The 17,932-nt window shown below is 41.7% G+C and overlaps 2 protein-coding genes across 6 annotated transcripts; one reads left to right on the top strand and one right to left on the bottom strand.

Annotated features, from left to right (window-relative positions):
- Positions 1 to 553: 553 nt before the first annotated feature.
- Positions 554 to 12,970, bottom strand: kdm1a (lysine (K)-specific demethylase 1a). 5 transcript variants are annotated; one of them, XM_072364780.1, is made up of 22 exons: positions 12,899 to 12,968; positions 12,127 to 12,163; positions 10,911 to 11,204; positions 10,368 to 10,536; positions 10,036 to 10,169; positions 9,871 to 9,949; positions 9,668 to 9,760; positions 9,468 to 9,574; positions 9,144 to 9,225; positions 8,810 to 8,904; positions 7,383 to 7,400; positions 6,535 to 6,677; positions 6,330 to 6,420; positions 6,111 to 6,245; positions 4,563 to 4,636; positions 3,782 to 3,893; positions 3,460 to 3,592; positions 3,180 to 3,367; positions 2,123 to 2,237; positions 1,792 to 1,919; positions 1,211 to 1,357; positions 554 to 912 (listed from the first exon to the last, which is right to left on the bottom strand). In XM_072364780.1, the coding sequence occupies exons 2-22, from the start codon at positions 12,154 to 12,156 to the stop codon at positions 712 to 714; spliced, it is 2,568 nt and encodes an 855-aa protein (XP_072220881.1). In that variant the 5' UTR covers positions 12,157 to 12,163; positions 12,899 to 12,968; the 3' UTR covers positions 554 to 711. The 5 variants fall into 5 exon arrangements, with proteins under 5 accessions (XP_072220881.1, XP_072220883.1, XP_072220882.1 ...); XM_072364782.1 differs by having other exon boundaries at positions 10,036 to 10,160; XM_072364781.1 differs by having other exon boundaries at positions 10,368 to 10,533.
- A 330-nt stretch (positions 12,971 to 13,300) lies between these two features.
- On the top strand, positions 13,301 to 17,266 carry tmem30b (transmembrane protein 30B). The gene is made up of 8 exons (XM_072364688.1): positions 13,301 to 13,404; positions 13,821 to 14,019; positions 14,210 to 14,317; positions 14,428 to 14,535; positions 14,712 to 14,799; positions 14,903 to 15,040; positions 15,145 to 15,351; positions 16,396 to 17,266. The coding sequence occupies exons 2-8, from the start codon at positions 13,831 to 13,833 to the stop codon at positions 16,572 to 16,574; spliced, it is 1,017 nt and encodes a 338-aa protein (XP_072220789.1). The 5' UTR covers positions 13,301 to 13,404; positions 13,821 to 13,830; the 3' UTR covers positions 16,575 to 17,266.
- The last annotated feature ends 666 nt before the right edge of the window (positions 17,267 to 17,932 follow it).

Raw genomic sequence — 17,932 nt, 5'->3', positions numbered from 1 at the left:
TTCATCAGATCCCCCACTATGCAGAGATGTTGCCAGGGAGCCTCATCTGTCCCTCTTGCACACAAACATAACCGCAGATCCTGGGAAGTGGCCAGACCTGCAATGAAGGAGGGTCACGGGGGGGTCAAAGCAGAAGCTGCCATCTTGCTTCTGTATATGCTAGAAAACTAGGATGTTAAGTCTGGAAGAAAATATACAGATACCAAGATTTTGGTCTTCTTTTAATAACAAACCATTTGACAATAATTAATAATAAAAATAAAAAATAAATGCTGACTAAATAACACAAATAACACTTAACAAAGAAGTTTTACATTTTCAATAAGAGCTCATAAATAGCTCACATGAGGTGTAAGACATCGAGTCAATCCAACAACCAAAAGTAAACCCATGCTTTAGTTTTTCTACACATTTATAAAGTAAATAAAAATGTAAATGATTCCTTGTTGCTTGGTGGGAGGCCCAGTCTCTGTCCAAGTTAAATGCAAACTGTTCGCATATTCAGATTTCACTGAAACGCTGCAGTGAAGGAAGTAAACTCACCGTCTCATCCTTTTAAGTCTGAAGGCAAAAATACAAAGTTCATTTTTGGGACTTCCAAGTTCTTTCACAAACAAACATGTTACGAGTTTAAGGTTTTTTTTTTTTTTTTCATGAACCGCTATAGTGGACAGGACAGTCTTTAGCTGACGACATCTATGAGAGGCCATTTCAGACGCTGGCGGCGGGCTGAGCCTGCTGAGGGTTGCTGGTGGCAGTGGGTGTGGCTTGTCTGGGGAGTGTGTACATGGCACCCAGGAACTGATCTGCGATACGTCCGGCCTCTCGGAGGCCGCTGAGCAGGGCGCCGTGAACTGTCGCCGGATAATTTCTGATGGTGTGCTCGCCGGCGAAGAAAAGACGGGGGACGGGCTGACGGAAGAAGAAGAAGGTTTAGGTGTGCTTGTGTCTTTTTGTGTGTAATTTTTTTTTTAAATGGCGGTGCGGGTGTGGAGGGTAGCAGCCACATCTTATAACCCGCCAGCCAACACATAACTTGTTCGCATCAATCTGCGTGCCAACATCAAAAAAGCCAAAAAACATCTGTGTAGGCAATAAACGGCTTCGCTTTGGCTTGGTTGGATATTGTGGGCAGGCGAGGATGCTTTCTCACACACTGACTCACTCATCCAAACCCATACATTAAAGTCTTCTTTGCTTATGTTCTCACCTGCGAGGCTCCGGGTATAGCTGGGCCAGGTGTGATGGGCTGTGCCATGAGGTCATAGTCGTTACCCGAAGAACCTGCTGCGACGTACGAGTAGGAGCCCCTCGCCCAGGGGTCGGCACGCCAGCGAGTGACCACAGTTTCCTTCGGCTGCCATGACAACAGACAACACCACATACATTTTAGGAGTTTCCATGATGACATTAGAGGGACCTGTAAACAGCTGGCTGGTGCACAGTTCCAGCATTGGTTTGCACGCATGTGATTTTTTATCCCATTTGAAACCATAAGCAAATGACTTATAATGACGGGTGGTTTGGATGCGTCTCCACTCGCGAGTGCTTTCACATATGCTCTCTGTGTGGTGGTTACGGGGGTGAAATCAGGAATGAATTCCACTTGAAATATTTGGGGAGGGAAAAAAAAAGGGAAAGCTATGGCAGATTAAAGCAGCTTTTGAGCAGAGAAGTGCAATGAGCTTAAAAAAAAAAGTCAAAGTGAAGAGAGATAGACAAACTGACATCCTGCAGAACAGAAAAAAAAAACAAAAAACAGAATTTTTTAAAGCAAAATGATGTTCAAACCTGAGGCACAGCGCTACTTCCAAATATTCCTTTGAGAATTGCCAGGCAGCGTCCAACGATAACGTCGTCACTGATGTTCTCCATGATGCCAGCGGCTTCACCGGCCATCAGAGCGAGCAGGATCGGGGCTGATCGAAGAAAGAGTCATAATACGTTATAAACACGGGTTTATAATACAACCCATATAATGCATGGCTTTTTAATACAAAGAAAGGCCATGCATGAACAACATTTCAGTACCACATCACTGAAAATCCCTACAGTATATGATACCAGTGATAAAAAAAAAAACAAACATCAGTAACGTGTGAGATGAACATGATCTCATTACCTTTATAGAGATTCCAGAAGAGGAAGAGTTCGCCCCGGCTTGCAGTTGTGGAGCCAACATGACCGAACAGGTTAACACTTGGATCCCAGAACACACGGTCAAAACACAGCACCACCTTCAAAACAGGGAGAAACGCAAAAAGAAGTCACACAACCAGCCAAATGCTCATTTCAGTAGAAAGTTTCACCTTCTGTGAGGACAATCTCATGTTTAGCACTTCTGCTGCCAGGATTTAAAACCCCCATGTGAATGGTGGGGCTCCCTCTGCTGGAGACACAGCGGTAGCAGCTGCACAGGTTGCATAATAATGCAGCATTCTCCTCTGTGCTGCGGCAGCGTTACGAGCTACGTAAACTGTCCTGCTGCAGATAATGTTGAGCAACGGAGAGAGTGCAAGAGGTGGAGGGTCAGGAGTGACGCAGAATGAGCACCGGATTGCTATTCTCACGTCAACGGGCCCCCGGCTCCACCCTCGCCACACAAACCGTCCAACACTCCATCTGCACACTCAAAATGAACAGAGCGACAAGCCCCATTCTGTTTTCAAGCTGCAGAGGAATCACCGATGTTGGATTTAATGCTCACACCTACAACGATGTATGGAAAAAACAGAAAGACAATTCAGATGTGTGGCTTAGCTTTCTGTGCGCCTCAGAGGAAAAATAAATGAGTACATTTTTGACTACAGGGGCCCTTTGGTAGCCGATGGTCAAGCTTGCAGCAAAATGAGACTGTGGTAGAAACAGCAACAGGGGATCTTCCAAAGCAAGCAAATAATCTGCCCTGTTGGAAACACACCACAGTATGCGCCTTACAACTTGAACTCTGACTTGGACGCGGTGACTCATTTTGAGAGGGAATGCACACAATCCGGCACATTACTGCAGCTGGTTTTCACGATATTCGGGGGTGGATCGACGTTTAATGCCGTCCAGCATCAGTTTTGTCTAATCAAGCATCAGATTTAATTGTCTAGGCAAAGTAAGCATCTGAGGATGGAAACCCAATCAAATAAATGCAGATGAAATATGTTCAGTTGTGTTTGTTGCAGTCCAACCTTGTTGAGGTTTCCGAAGCCCATCCTCTGTATGGCCGATGTCTTCCACTCTGGCAGTGGGGGGACAAACTGGACTGCGGGGGGCTGCTGCTTTAACACGCCGAGGGGCAGCGTGCACAGCACAGCGTCACACTTGTATATAAAGGTCTGGGTTGTGGAGCGAGTGTTAACAGCAATCACCTCGCAGCCTGGAGCAGGAACACACAACATTCAAATGCATAAAATGTAGTTTCCTTTCGGATGTTTTTCCAATTTAAGGTCACACCTACTGTACACATACCAGATGCCGTATATCGGACCTGTCGCACTGCTGTGTTTAGTTTGATGTCCAAACCCTCGGCAAGGGCCACAGGAACACATGAGTAACCGTTTCTCACTGTGAGGTGGCTGCCAGTGAACTCAAAATCATCATCCTGAGGAGATATTTATTACTCATTAACCCAGTGGCACAATAAACCTAATGTAACAAGACAGAATTATCAGAAGTATCTCAAAATTAAACTAAGTTCTTCCATATGAAACTGTGAAAGGCATCTCTGCAGTCTCCATAATTCTCTTACATCGCACAGTAATGACATTTCGATATGTGTACATGTACATACCTGATCCCAGTGCTTAAGAGACAGAGTGGAGAGGGGTGTAGCGTTGGCAAACTCTAAGTTGGCAAAGTGCCAGTCGAGGATCTGCCGATCCCTCGACGAGAGGTAAACATCGCTGTGGGAAAGGAGCAAAGGAGAGAGATAGGAGGTACACAGGCAGCTGTGAGGACATGGGAGGGAAAGATTCTCACATGCACCAGCTAGCACAACTCAACCCGCTGTTGATTTAATAATACATCTTATAACACATTTCAGAAACTAAAGGTGTACTGCCACAGGGCGTAACACGGGAAAACATTGTTGCTATGCAAATATTTTCATAACCATGAAGCAAACTATTTTCACTCCAGTCACATAATGCTTCAACTTAGACATCCTTCACCTGCACTACCTGTAATCAAACCTTCTGGAGATCAATATCAACATTTATATCACAAGCTAATGTAATCCAAACACTAAATGTTAGCCATCTGGCTTTTCTTGTCCTCCTCAATCAATCTTAAATAGCTGGAGGAATGTTTGCTGTCCTTAAAAGCTAAATGTCGTCCACAAATCTGCTGCAATAGCTTCACTTGAAGAATTGCTCCCGTCTTATTCTCCTGAGTGGCCTCAGAAATACGATGTTATCTGTCCTGTTGTTGACCCAGCTAATGCTCACGTGTCTGACCTGTACTAAACGGGACTTGGGTGGGACTGAAACCGCGTCGGTTGCAAAGTGAAAGTAGCCAAACTGAGGAGGCAGAATAAGTCAAAACGATGCTGTCAAATCAGAGTGGTGTGTCACCTGGGGGGATTGGCCTCCAGCTCCTGAAGCTTCTCTTCAAGCTTCGCCTGCATCTCCACCAACTCGTCGTACTCCTGCACGGGGACAAGGGACACAGAGAGACTAAGTATGTTTCATTGCACATCCATAAGGAAAAAAAACTCATTTTTTCTTAGCAACAACGCTTGAGCAATATTCCGCGACAAATTAACCTTCAGCCAGACTTCAGGAGGTCATGTCTTAACTAGATGAGCGTACGTGGGAGGCACACACCCAAAGGGTTTCAGGTCATGTAGAACAAGGAGGACAAAAAGCTTTGACAAAGAGAGCTAATTCAACCTGTTCATCAGTTCGCCACAACGGAATAAACTAGAAGAACGGAGCAAAGTCTGGTTATACCACCTACAAGGAGACAAAGCTCTGAACTAGCAAGCTGACCTGAGGAAATCCTAAAAGTAGGAAGAGTACCATGGGGTATCCAAACAAAAATACACTGAATTAAACAGCCGTCCCTTTTACTGGCTTTAAAATCTTGTCACACGCAGTGGTCATAAATGCATGTTATGAGCGCGCACTGTTAAAATGCTCCGTCTGTCTTGTTCAAAGTGTGTGTACACGTCTGCAGACATAAAGACCGGCAGAGCGTGATCCAGAGCCTTGAAGTGGTTTCTCAGGCTGCGCATGGGTCGCAGACAAATCATGTTCAGAGACCAGCTGTGTTTAAAGCAACTAAAACCTCCCTCCAAAACATACACACAGCAGCAGTGGAGGTGATTTATCTGCACCAAAAATAAAACACCGGCACTCACTAATAATACATCCAAGCAGGACATTAAACAACTTAAACACAGCCTGTCTTCCTTACTTAGACAGCACAGCATTTAAATTCTTTGAGGCATCTCCCCTGATCTAACAGTCTGTAAAATATCCCCTTTAACATGCAGCGGGGCTTCACCATTGTAATTCTGTTAGAAATTATTTGTTTGACAACCGTTGTCCCTCAGATCAAAGCTTCTCTCCTGCAGGCTGCGGTGGCTCAACCTCCTGATCTTTGGATACATCTACGACTCAACTTTAGGAAATCTTAGTTAAAGCTACTGCAAATGGAAATGCAGACACTATAAACACAGTTCTGCGTTACTGGCGATGAGAGTCACAAAGGAATCCTGCCCGGACAACCGCTTAAAATAACTACCGTAAATTCCGGACTATAAGCCGCTACTTTTTTCCCAGGCTTTGAGCACCGGGACTTATAATACGGTGCGGCTAATATACGTTTTTTTTTCTTGCCGCAGAAAAACATTTTGCCTCGTAACATTAGACCAATAAAATTAACAAATAGTTCACAGTGGTCCAATGAAATCAAACACACTTACACGACTAAATTATTGTAAATCCATCATTTGTACTCACTCTCAACATGGAAAACAAACGAAGAAATGCATATGATGCAGCTTTTAAATTAAAGGCGATCAATCTGAGATGAGATTGAGGGTGTATGGTGTAGGACGTGTATGAGATGTGAAGAGAAGTGAGGATTCTGCTGTGATGCTCTTCTGCTGCGCTTACTTTGCAGAGTGCGGTGAGGTCGCGGTGCTTGCTCTTCACCAGGAACTCGGCTGTGATATCTCTGGGAGGCTTGACTTCACTTGCTTCTTTATACTGCTGATGGAGCTCTTTGACACGCTCCTTCGTAGACACCATCTGAGGGGGCAGGGGGAGGCAGAAGGAGGTTAGTGGCGACGTGGAAGTCGTTAGAGGCCAAGAGAAAACCTAACTTCCGCTCACCTTGTTGAGAAGGTCCCTAAGTTCCTCCTGAGTCTTCACAATCTTTTTCCAGTGTTCTATCTGCTCATCTTTTACGTGCTTCTCCTGCAGCCTACAGACGGGTACAGCATCAGAAATGTTTTTGTTTGTATGCATCTCTTTTCTGCATCCACGGGTAAGGAATGCATCTGCCACCATGAGCTCATGCAGTGATCACCACACTTACTGTATGACCACCTCCAGGGCCTGTCCCAGAGAAACAGGTTTGTTGTTGAGGAAGTTGAAGTCCAGCTGGTGGCTGAGGTAAGATGTGGCCTCCAGCAGTCTGTTGAACTCCTGTTCCACCATCTCGTCTTTTTCTTTAGGGACCTGGGAACACATTGTGGCACAAATCACACAAAAAAAACAAGTGAACCCAACATAGACAGAAGGCACCATTTCTACCGACTCCCAGCTATTAAAACTAGTTCAAGAAACAGAAATCCGTAGATGAAATTCGACAGAATTTCTGGCATTCGTTCATTGCTCCACACAAACTATTCATTCATTCATTCATTCTGGACTTAAACAGAAGGAAGATGTGCAGATCCACTGGAATTGGTGCTGGATCCAATTAAAAAAAAACTCAATATGGAAATAAATGGTGCACGGATCGATTCATCACTATGTTTACTTCAACCAGTCTTTTCCACAAGTTAAAAAGAGCAAATGTTAATATTCCTGGCATTTCATATCTCGATAAACATGCAGTTCATTTTGTCATGTTTGTAATGCTAAGTTACTCTGATGGGAAAGGTCACTCATAGCAGAAAGTTCTTATTTTTTCACAAACTTTTAAGACTTACAATAATTCTGTGGAAATTCCCTTTAATAAACTTTAAGAAATTACATAAAATAATGGATAAATAAAGAGTTAATTTAGTCAGTTTAAAAGATGAAGGTTTACAGAAGGAGATAATGCTACATGGATGAGAAGTGGTTACATGAAGTGAAATTCAAACAGAGAGGGATGTTTCTCAGTAAAAGATGAAAAATGAGGAGAGGGATAGATTATGTAAGTAAACATATACATACACTTGTGCACCGTTCACCCTTTAGCAGTTCACCAAAAGATGAACATGGGAGGGATTGAAAAGACAAAAAAAAAAAGGGGAGGGGGAGGAGAGAAAGAGAACATATTAAGTCAACACAACTTCAACCTCAAACAGGTTTGCACAAAAGCAAAACATGTACATTTAATTAGCTTTTTCCTCCAGAGGAGGAAACCAGTTACACATGATGTGGACGCTTCAAGAGCCCTGCAGTCTATTCCCTACTTCAATGGAAGTGCCCCGGGAGAAAAACAACCCCGAAACATCCTACTAATGTTGCAGCCTCTTAATGGACAACAAAAGTGTTTATTCCTAATTTAACGACATTAAGCCATATTCGTTTTCTGGTCTGCTCTGTCCTGAGAGGAAGTGGAGCTGCTGTTCACACGCGAGGTTAAGCAGTTAAATACGTTCACTGTGTTTTTGTGGCTCACGGAAAGCCAGATTCCTGCCTGAAGGGGTTGAAGCGTCTTTGTATAAACGCGTCTTAAAATATGGCCAGATCCTTTCCATGCTGACAAACACATCAATGAATTTTGTTTTATTTTTACATAACGAATATGTCATTCAACCATTCCCAGTGATGAAAACTGCATGTGAACCACAAAACTAATGAAGTCACACAATTTGAAGTTGGAAAACCTGGAATCTGATGAACAAAACAAGCTGGGAGGTGTCGGTTAAAACAAAGCTACCATTTTGAGTTTGCCTTTTATAAAAAGCATCTGCTGATTGGAATCATGACTAAAATAACAAAAAAAACTAAACAAACACCTCTCATAATACCTATGTGGTATTATAATGTTTGTCTGAAGGAATTATGACAGCTGGTTGACTTCTATTTTTGATCAAATCCATCTTTTGGATGGCGAATCCGAGCTCGGGGAGCAACCTTGAGCTTTTATTGTAAATTATTGACTTTGGCCTTATATTTAAAGATGCTCTGTGCGTTTTGGAAAATACTGATAAAATACTGAAGTCGCATCAGGTTTGAAAGCCAACTGCGCATAAATGTTGCATCAGGTCTGGATGCGTTAACCCAACAGAAATGATGGGCAAAGCCAGAAGAACACGGCTATAAAATACAAACATTCCTCCTGAGCACTGTGCTGATCTGATCTGCAGTTTGCAGAAATTGTTGCCAAAAGAGGGAGAAGTTGGACAAGATATTAAATAAGATGGTTCACATACTTTTGCTACCAACAATGGGAATGGTGAATGGGTGTGTCAAGATGAAATATTTTTCCAAGCATCGGTCGGACAGAAAAATTTTTTTAGTTTTTTTATTTGAATAACAACTGAAAATTATTTCAGTTTACAACTACCAACAAGTTATTGATTGTTTGGGCTTTGGCATAATAATGGGAAAGAGGAAACTCAAATTACTGAGAAAAAAAACATGATACTCACAGCCTGGCCATTGGCTTCATACAGTGGACACTTCTGTTTGATCTTAGCCAGCTCCATATTGACCTGCTTACTGATCACAGCCATAGGATTCCCTCCTGACCAAACACACACAAACAAATGACAGTGATACAGCATGTGTGGTTGTCACCCTCTGCAGGATGATTAAAGTCACTGCAAAAGCTCTACGGTAAGATCTCCAACCAAGAGCCACCAAGAATAAATTGACAGTGATGACACAACCCGAGTCAAAGCAGTACTCTTACGATCAGATATGAAGTAATCATATCAATAGTATGTTTAGACTCGTGTGACTGACACTGAATTAGATCCTTACCCAGCCCAGTTACTACCATGGCTCCAAGATCTGCAACATAATTGCCCTTCCTAAATGTGGCCACTCTGCCTCCAACGCGGTCCTGCATGGAAATGATAAGTAAAAAATAAAATAAAAAATAACACGAATATATAAATATACACACACTTCTAACAAAAGTAAAGTTTGAAACTGGAGAATTGAAAAGTGTATCAAGAGGCAATAATCTCCCAATGCTATTAGTCACGAAGTACGATTAAACATCACAAAACAAGGTGTGACAACAGCCAATTAATAAGAAAATGAGAAGAAACGTGTTTCGTGGAGATCCTGTTGGTGACCTACCCTGGCTTCCAGCACTGTCACATCCATCCCAAAGCTCTGCAGCTGCCTGGCTGCAGCGAGACCAGACACACCTCCCCCAATGATTATAACCTTTCCAGTCTTCTTAGCTGTTAACAACAAGCAGGAAGTACATTAAACGACGCAATAATATCGATACCAAATCAAGACGAGTGTTAATGACGTGAATGAAGTGAACTCACTGGGTAAAGGCTTGACCCTCTTGTAAATCCCGAAGTTAATGAGGCCGTGCCTTTCTAAGTAGCTGTGTATCCTGTGGACCAACACGGCATCGCCTATAAAAACAGAGAGAAAGAAAAAAGAGCAATAAATCTGCAATTCGGTTTGGGGAAAAAGATCATTCAATGAAAGCAAAGGAGGAATCGTGTTTAATTTGATGTCTTACTGTTGTATGGAGCTTCAAGCTGCTGTGCTGTGTTCTCAAAGGTCAGTTGAATCTTGGGGTTGTCCAGCCACAGTTGGATCTGGATGAGATCGATATAAATTACAGTAGTAATCACACAACAATTACCATAAGTAAGTAATGTGTAAAAAAAAGAATTACACATACCGTACGGTTGCGGATGTACAGGAACACCTTCTGAGTCTGTTGGGGACCACTGATGATGTCAGGGAAGCAGGCAGCCTCTTGGGATGTCATGCGGTCATGAGGAAGACGGCTCTGGAAAGCAGCTCCTTCCAAACCTACAAGTTAACATTTTAACGCCGAGTGGAACACTGGATAATATCAACAATGAATTTAGGTTCAATGTGTTCTGAAGTCACGAGATAAATGATCAGAAACAGCCTTCATGCAAGTACTCAAAGCTCATTCTTTCAAACTTCACTTCAAGTCCCCCCCCCCCCGACAGAAGCCGCTTCATTTTGAAGCGTCCGACTCACCGGATGGTTCATCGGGTTCACTGTCATTCTCCTCCTCGGGTGGTGGAGGTGGAGGAGGGATGACCTGCTTCCTCTCTTTCTCCGCTTTGGCGTTCCTCTCCTCCTCCGAATAATACTCGTCCTCCGACAGATTAGCGAGGCTTTCGTCCATCTCGCGGTACTCCACCTGCAACGGTAGGCACAATAAAAGCATCATTAAAACCGGCATTCCCGTAATTTGCTCGTTTCACTCGCTCTCCTGAAAAGTGTTGAAACTCTTACCATCGTAACCAACAAAGACTATTAACATCACACTGCAAACACAGAAAAGGGGGGATTAAAAAAAAGAAAGACCCGTTTTAACTTCTGCGTACACTTGGTAAATAAACACAAATCTGAGACTTGAGCTACAGAGAAATATCAAAACTGAAGTTTTTATAACAAGAAATACATCGACTCTTTATACATACAAGCCAGTAGTCTTAGAATGTAGTCGATTCAAACACTGGTGATTTTTAACAAAAATCCTCTTCTACCGAGGCTCCAGAAACCTAAAATGTTTACTTTTGCTCGCTTGCGTCGACTCGTCCTACGGACTTCAGCTGAGTCCTGGTCCGCCCCCCCAGGACCTGACTGGTGGGGAAAAGAGGCTCCCCCAGGTTCCCCACTAGGGGAAGACCTCTCTTTCTTCTTTGAATCCATAGTTCCTGCGGCCGAGGCCGAGGGACCAGTCTGGGCATCAGAACTCAAGGCCCTTTCACCTCCCGCTGTTCCAACAGAAGATGAAGAGGAGGAGGAAGAGGAACCAGCATCGGATTTCTTGCTAGAGAGCATTATGGAGGATGTTGGAGGCCTCTCCTGAACAAATGGAGGATAGGAATGAAATAAAATCGAAAACAAAAACGCAACAACTTGCATACAGTTTTGGGGGGGGGGGGGGGGGGCGACTATGAATGTTCAAAAAAGTATAACCAATGAACCAATGAAAAACACTATAAATCATTAGATGAAAATGATGAAGTGTGGGTTGTAAGTGCAAAGAACAAATAAAGTAGCATCTAAAGTGCGAGTTATTTTGTACAGCACTTTGTCAAATTCCCAACAAAGATGTCAACCAGATGTGTTAAAAATAACAAACAAAAGCAATTACAACGTTTGCAGCTAATTTTTATCTCACTCTCTCGTAATCTGTCGGCCCAGACAACTGTCAAAATATCATATTTCCGCATTGTTTTAAACTGTTTGTGCTCCTTTTTGCTGCTGTGCCTTAACGGCCAACTACTGCTCCTAAAAAGTGTTTGCCTACTAGTCTTTGATTGTATTCTGATTAGCGTCAGCTGACAGGAAAACAACATGGCCACAGTTCCAAAGGTGAGAAAACGGAGCCCAACAACTTGGAGGAAATGACTTGTCAGATTTGAGAAAACGTGCCAACATTAAAACCTCTAATCTAAATATTTCAGAAGCATAGAATGATAAGCAAACATTGTAAGTACAGTCGTTAACTAAAGCTTTCTTTCACTGTTGTGATGGTCATAACGGTTAGTTTGATAAATTCACTCCAATCAAAATAATTACATAAAACTCTTAAGTCAGCTGCATGTTTGTTACTATGAATGCTCTTTTACAGCCACCAAATACTGAAGAACATTTGAGGAATACATCACCCAAGAACACCACATCTGATCACTGGATGATAGAAATGATGTTAACTGAGCATGGATGTCATGGATTTTATGAAATGAGGGCTCCAAGGTACAGTAACCTTGTCTTGTTTTACCCATTTCTCCGTACACCTGGTAATATCCATTCAAACACTAAGAAACGAAGACAGAACCAGAGATATGGTTACAAACAGGACCAACTAAACAAAAATGTTGCCTTTTATACGACATTGAATTCATTTCAGCTAATCGATTGAGTAAAAAACGTAAGCAGGTTGATATGTTTTCCAAAAGCTTTAATGCGCTGGGTATGCGAGACCATTTCCTCCCGAAAACCTTAAAACAATTAATTAATTAAATAAGTAATATTAAAAAAAGGACGCTGGCTTGTTTGAATTGTTTGATTTGGTTTTAACCAGATCGTTAGTCACAATCCTGCATCCTGTCTTTTTATCTTGTTTCTGGGATTGCCATTTTAGCCAAAATGACTAACATTAGCTAGCATCAACAAAGCTAGCAGCAATACGGAATGAACTTAGCATGTGATCTCTGCAGTTTTGTTTTTACCACGTACCGACTTCCACATAACCCACTCAAATTTCACTGTCATTAAATCCAATTGCAAAGAAACCCCCAAAACGTTGAACTGCAGTCAGACAGAAAACGCTAATAGTTTTAAAATGCACACCTTCAAATTAATCATAGGACACCATGCTATGTTAGCAGATGCTAACAATGAGATGTGGCTAAGAGCAGGTGCGGCAGCTTTGCAAACAAAGATATGCACACTAATAGCCTGACACTGAAATAAAGTTACATCTATTTACATCAGCGAATGCAGTTCTTTAAAGAAATGGCAATTGCGCATTTAAAAAATATTAGTAATACCCCTCAGTCCTCCGAAGATGTCAACACAAAGACGGCACAGTTGCGGGTCCGCTTTCAACGAAGTCGTCTGTGATTGGTCAGTGGGAAAACGTTACACAATGTCATTGAGTAAAGTGATTGGTTAAAACTTCCGTTAATCAAATGGAGAAGGTGGCGTTTCACTGTTCACAGACACTGAACTCAAACGAATTAAATTCAACTTCCCATTTACTTATGCACAATTCCTTTAAAACATACATCTCCATGGTTTGTTTTTAGCTTTTAGATATATACAGTTATTTGAGTTGAATTTTTAAAGCTGGTCTGGAATCAGCGCTTCCGCTCTGCTTTCCTCACTTTGCAGTTATCCGAGAAAATCCTCAACTGATCTGAGCTCTGCATATAGAGGAAGAGGTGCGAATGGGCGTCGCCAGGTAAAGGTGAGCTTTTACGTCGAGCCGATCACAAAGGGAGGAATATCGGTGTTTTGTTGACTTCTTTGTTTCACCATTTTGAGCCGACGCCGCGTAAGTAAAAGATACGTAGATATAGATGCCTCAAACGAACTTTTAACAAGCCTCTGAGAAGTTCAAATGAATGAAATGTCTGTTTTCTGGTTGTGTTATGCTGTGAACTAATGTGATGGCAGATTACTAGATATATATGTTTTGTTTATTTATTCAGCGAAATAGAAAATCTTTTCGAGGTGATCTATGTTAAACAATTCTTTCAACTACCAAACAAGTAAGACACTAAAAACAAAAGAAATGAGGAAGTCTAAAGGGTTTGAGTATTAAAAGAAAGGCTCACCCATCTAGACTATTTAAAGCAGTGTTTCATATGTATACCATGGCAGTAGAAGCTTATGACATGCTTTAGATAAGGTATCATGTAAGCTATGAGCAATAACAGACTTTTGAGCTGATGAATGTTTTTACATCAGAACCAGAAAAATGGTGAAGGAAGAGCAGGAGTCGTCCGACCGGCCTGACAACACCGCCTTCACTCAGCAGAGGCTTCCGGCATGGCAGCCCATGCTCTCCCCAGGCATTGTTATCCCAGGGTTTGTCCTCATCGGTCTGGCATTCATCGGCATTGGAGTCGCTCTCTTTGTCACTTCCAACAGCATCCAGGTGTTGGAGGTAGGACGCTGTCGTTGGAAACGTCCCATCGGCCTGAGAAGCCGAAAGCAATTTGCAGTGCATTTTTTTTCAGACACAGATAAAAGCCAATGTCTGCCACCTGGTGACCGTGCTTACAGACTTGTAACAGACAACGGAGATGGGAGTTGTAGCCATCAATAATTGATAATTGCTGTTCTTTCCAACACAGATGGACTACACCGGGGTGGAGCAAAATTCCCCCTGCTTCAAGTGCACCAACACAGATGTCAAGAACTGTATGTGCAAACTGGACTTCTCCATTGACACCCTATTAAAGGTCACTTTTCGTGCATTTTCACACATAAACACTCTTCGCTAAGTTGTCAAGTTAAACTGTACTCTTTGGCTGACCCGTGACTATCTTTTTTTGGTTGTCCTCTACGACAGGGGCCTGTGTTCTTTTATTATGGCTTGACCAACTATTTCCAGAACTACAGAAGGTACGGAGTGTCCAAAGATGATAATCAGTTGTCTGGAGACCTGGATTATTTTGAAGTAAGTTAACACACAACGCTCCACTGTGATAAAGAAGACAGACACTTGTGTGCCGTTCAACGATGATAATCGTAGTCGGTCATGTAAGAAGATGCAGAACCTAAGTACAACTACCCATCAAGCAAAGACATTCATCTGAAGTCTGACAACTAAACTGTTTCCTGTACCTCTTGAAGACTCCCGATGACACCTGTTCACCCTACGAGTATGACAACAACCAACCAATTGTGCCATGTGGATCGGTAGCAAACAGCATGTTCAATGGTATATATGACATTAACTCTTCAGATGATGTTGCTGTGATGTGAAAGTGCTGCATAACAGAAGTGTTCAATATAGTTCTGTCATTCACTTTTTTTTTTTACAGACACCTTCAAGCTGTACCAGATCGTCAGTGGGGCAAAGAAGCTGGTGCCCTTTGATGGAAAAGGGATTGCTTGGTGGTCAGACTACAACGTCAAATACAGAAACCCCAGTGTCACGCCTCTAAAGAACGCCTTCAATGGTAATAACTTTGGCTTAATTTACCATGTTGATGTGACTTTGTGCTTTAGTAGATCATCTGAAAATGATTTTAGAGGAGTAAATAGTGGGCTGTGTTACTTTCAGGTACTGTGAAACCCATATTTTGGTCAAAGCCCGCTTACGAGCTGGACCTGTCAGACCCTGCTAACAACGGCTTCATCAATCAAGACTTTCTGGTGTGGATGAGGAGGGCAGCGCTGCCAGATTTCAATAAGCTGTATCGCCGAATCACCGATGGAGATTATGAAGAGGGTCTGCCAGCCGGAAAGTACACCCTTGAGATTTCCTACAGTATCCTTTTGCGTGTTGCAGATTGGGGGAGGGTTTTGACGCTGTTGCTTAGAGATATAAGTGGGTATTGTTTTGTTTTGTTTTGTTCAGCGTGACATTCTAAAAATCCCTGAAAGAAAAAGCCAGTGAGCCACTTTTAACATAGTGATTATTATTTTTTTTTTATTTCACTAGTTCATGTAGACAGAATCATGATGGAGGACATTCAAATGATCTAATTTAAAATGAAAGTGTTTCTTGCAATTTATAGGAAGTTATGTAAATGCATCACTGTCACACTATTTAGTCTACTGTTATTTAACAAGGATTCGTGGCATATTTGGCTTTGAGTCCACGACTGCTTCCATGTTTGGTTGGAGCGGATACTATATTTTTAAAGTAAAAGGTTTATCCTAAGAAGATAACTACCTCTGTTAAATAAGATAAGTTGGATACTTTGTCACGATTAGCCTTTTTTTTGGGGGGGGGGGGGGGGGGGGGTTCTTGGGTCAAAATGTAGGAAACCCCCGAGCTGAACTCGACAGGTGAGGCACTGAAAAGGCCTCGCGCTTCGTATCGGGTTACAACCTCAACAGTGCAGTCTGTTTGTTATGCTGGTTGGGTGTGGTTCAGTCTTGAAGTGGGCAGAATGACTGCAGTGACTCGAGCGTTTCTTGAGAGAAAAGAAAGAAAAGAAAACAGGCAAATTTTTCTGACATAGGTAAATAAACTAGGCAAATAGCGATTGTCACCTACCCCGGTTTGACCTTTGTAATGGATCTGGTTGCTGCGATGCCAGGCTTAAATCCTTTTTAACTACAAATAATTGATTTCTTGCTGATCTCCTCTGGTGCAAAAAAAAACAAAACAAAAACAGAATTTGAGATCTATTCAAGTCTGATAATTGTCATACAATGTTAAAATGTAAATATAAATCCTGGTATGTTTTTAATCCTTTTACAGTCAATGCGTTTTTTCTTTTTTTTTTTTCATTATCTCTAATCTTTTTTTTTTTTTTTTTTTGTGTACTCCTACTCCTGTACGTCCTTAACACTTGTGCCCCAGACTATCCTGTTTTGAGCTTTGGCGGGAGAAAGAAGGTGGTCTTCAGCAATGTGTCCTGGATGGGCGGAAAGAATGAGTTCCTGGGCATCGCTTACCTCGTGATTGGTTCCTTGTGTGTCTTCATGTCCATAGTCATGCTAATTGTCTACGCCAAGTTCAAGTTCCCAGAGGAGGAGTGAGTGTCTGATCATCGGCTGTCGCTGACTGGGGGTTTTATCAGTCATATTAACAAATTTCTATTTTTTATTTTTTTTGTTGTTGTTTTATTTAAAAAGATGCTAAACATGTAGCTCAATGTTCAGCACAAAATGAGAAACTCCACATATGAACTAAAATCTTACATGATATTCTGGACAAGCTTGGTGTTTATTTAATTATGCGGGACATGATGCTGGAGTGTTTGCAAAGTAAGAGCAGGCTCTGTGGAAGCTTTGGTTATAATTCTAATTTGCATGCACACTCTTGCCCGTAGAACATCAGGGACAATAGGCTTTCTTTGAGTGCAACATTGAAGAAACATTTGGTGTCAGCAACTCTCTTAACTCTGTATTTCTTAAACTTAAGCTTCTGTCTCAGAAAATTACTTGCACTCTCATGTGAGTTTGGGAATGTTAAAGCCATAAGTCACCAGAGAAGCTATTTGATACTGGACAAGCAGTTACATTGTGATGAGTGTGGTATACATAACTTGCAACTAAGTGCTGTAAAAGTTGTGAATATATTATTGTAACTCAGGGGTATTGTGTGCAGAAAGTTATGTTTTATTTTAACTTGCAGCAGTTTTAACTATGTTTGTTCTTGGAAACTCTGTTTTTATTCAGGTTTAGCCTGATATTTATTTAATAAAAACACAAAGCCAAAGTGTCTCATTCCTGTGTCTTATTGAGACACTCGCACACACTAGTGCCATGCTTTGTTTTAGTTACTTTTACGGTCGATGTTTGATCCTGTCAAAACCTGGTCTTTTTGGTTGTAACTGACTAAAGTTTTTACACGTTAAACTACTTGGATTTTTTGCAGATGATAAGCTTTCTGCTGTTACATCTAGGATAACGTATTTGAATTCTTGCCCAAAAACTCCATCCCATGGACTGCGAATGTGTAATGTTTTCCAGTTTGGTGTATAGTAGTTAAGGAGTAAAAACCAATAAAACCAAAAATTCTGCAGAGATGTATATTGTGTTTTTGTGTTTACATTTGCATGCTGTTTTCTCCAGGATTTAAACAACCTGCATAACAAATGTGGCAACTGCATTTATTTTTTTATACCAGATTATATCAAGCTATGTTTATTCTTGGAAACGCAGCATTTAACAAAACACAACAAAGCCAAAAACACAGAAACAAACAAATAAATAAAAATGTAATAACAAAAGACAAGATATTGCTGCATCATCGGAGACTACTCCCTTTCTCCCCCTATCGGTATACTTTGTTAATGCAACAAGACAGGAGGAAAAAAACTGATTGGTTCAGCTGCATTGTGGGTAAAGTAGTCTTTCTTCAGAGTGGTCCAATAAATTAACCGTACATAGAA

The sequence above is a fragment of the Leuresthes tenuis genome, unplaced genomic scaffold, assembly GCF_036924035.1.
Source record: "Leuresthes tenuis unplaced genomic scaffold, fLeuTen1.0.hap1 SCAF_15, whole genome shotgun sequence".
Taxonomy (NCBI): Eukaryota; Metazoa; Chordata; class Actinopteri; order Atheriniformes; family Atherinopsidae; genus Leuresthes; species Leuresthes tenuis.
Note: the sequence above shows the minus strand (reverse complement) of the source record. Positions and strands in the feature narration are given on the sequence as shown.

Excerpts from the sequence above, each read along its gene's own strand:
- kdm1a (XM_072364780.1), bottom strand. The coding sequence starts at position 12,156 with ATGGATATTACCAGGTGTACGGAGAAATGG. Across the intron at positions 9,575-9,667 it reads GAGGGTCAAGCCTTTACCCA|CTAAGAAGACTGGAAAGGTT; the intron begins GTGAGTTCACTT and ends TGTTGTTAACAG. Across the intron at positions 1,920-2,122 it reads CTTCTGGAATCTCTATAAAG|CCCCGATCCTGCTCGCTCTG; the intron begins GTAATGAGATCA and ends TTCTTCGATCAG.
- tmem30b (XM_072364688.1), top strand. The coding sequence starts at position 13,831 with ATGGTGAAGGAAGAGCAGGAGTCGTCCGACCGGCCTGACAACACCGCC. Across the intron at positions 14,020-14,209 it reads ACAGCATCCAGGTGTTGGAG|ATGGACTACACCGGGGTGGA; the intron begins GTAGGACGCTGT and ends TTTCCAACACAG. Across the intron at positions 15,352-16,395 it reads CACCCTTGAGATTTCCTACA|ACTATCCTGTTTTGAGCTTT; the intron begins GTATCCTTTTGC and ends CTTGTGCCCCAG.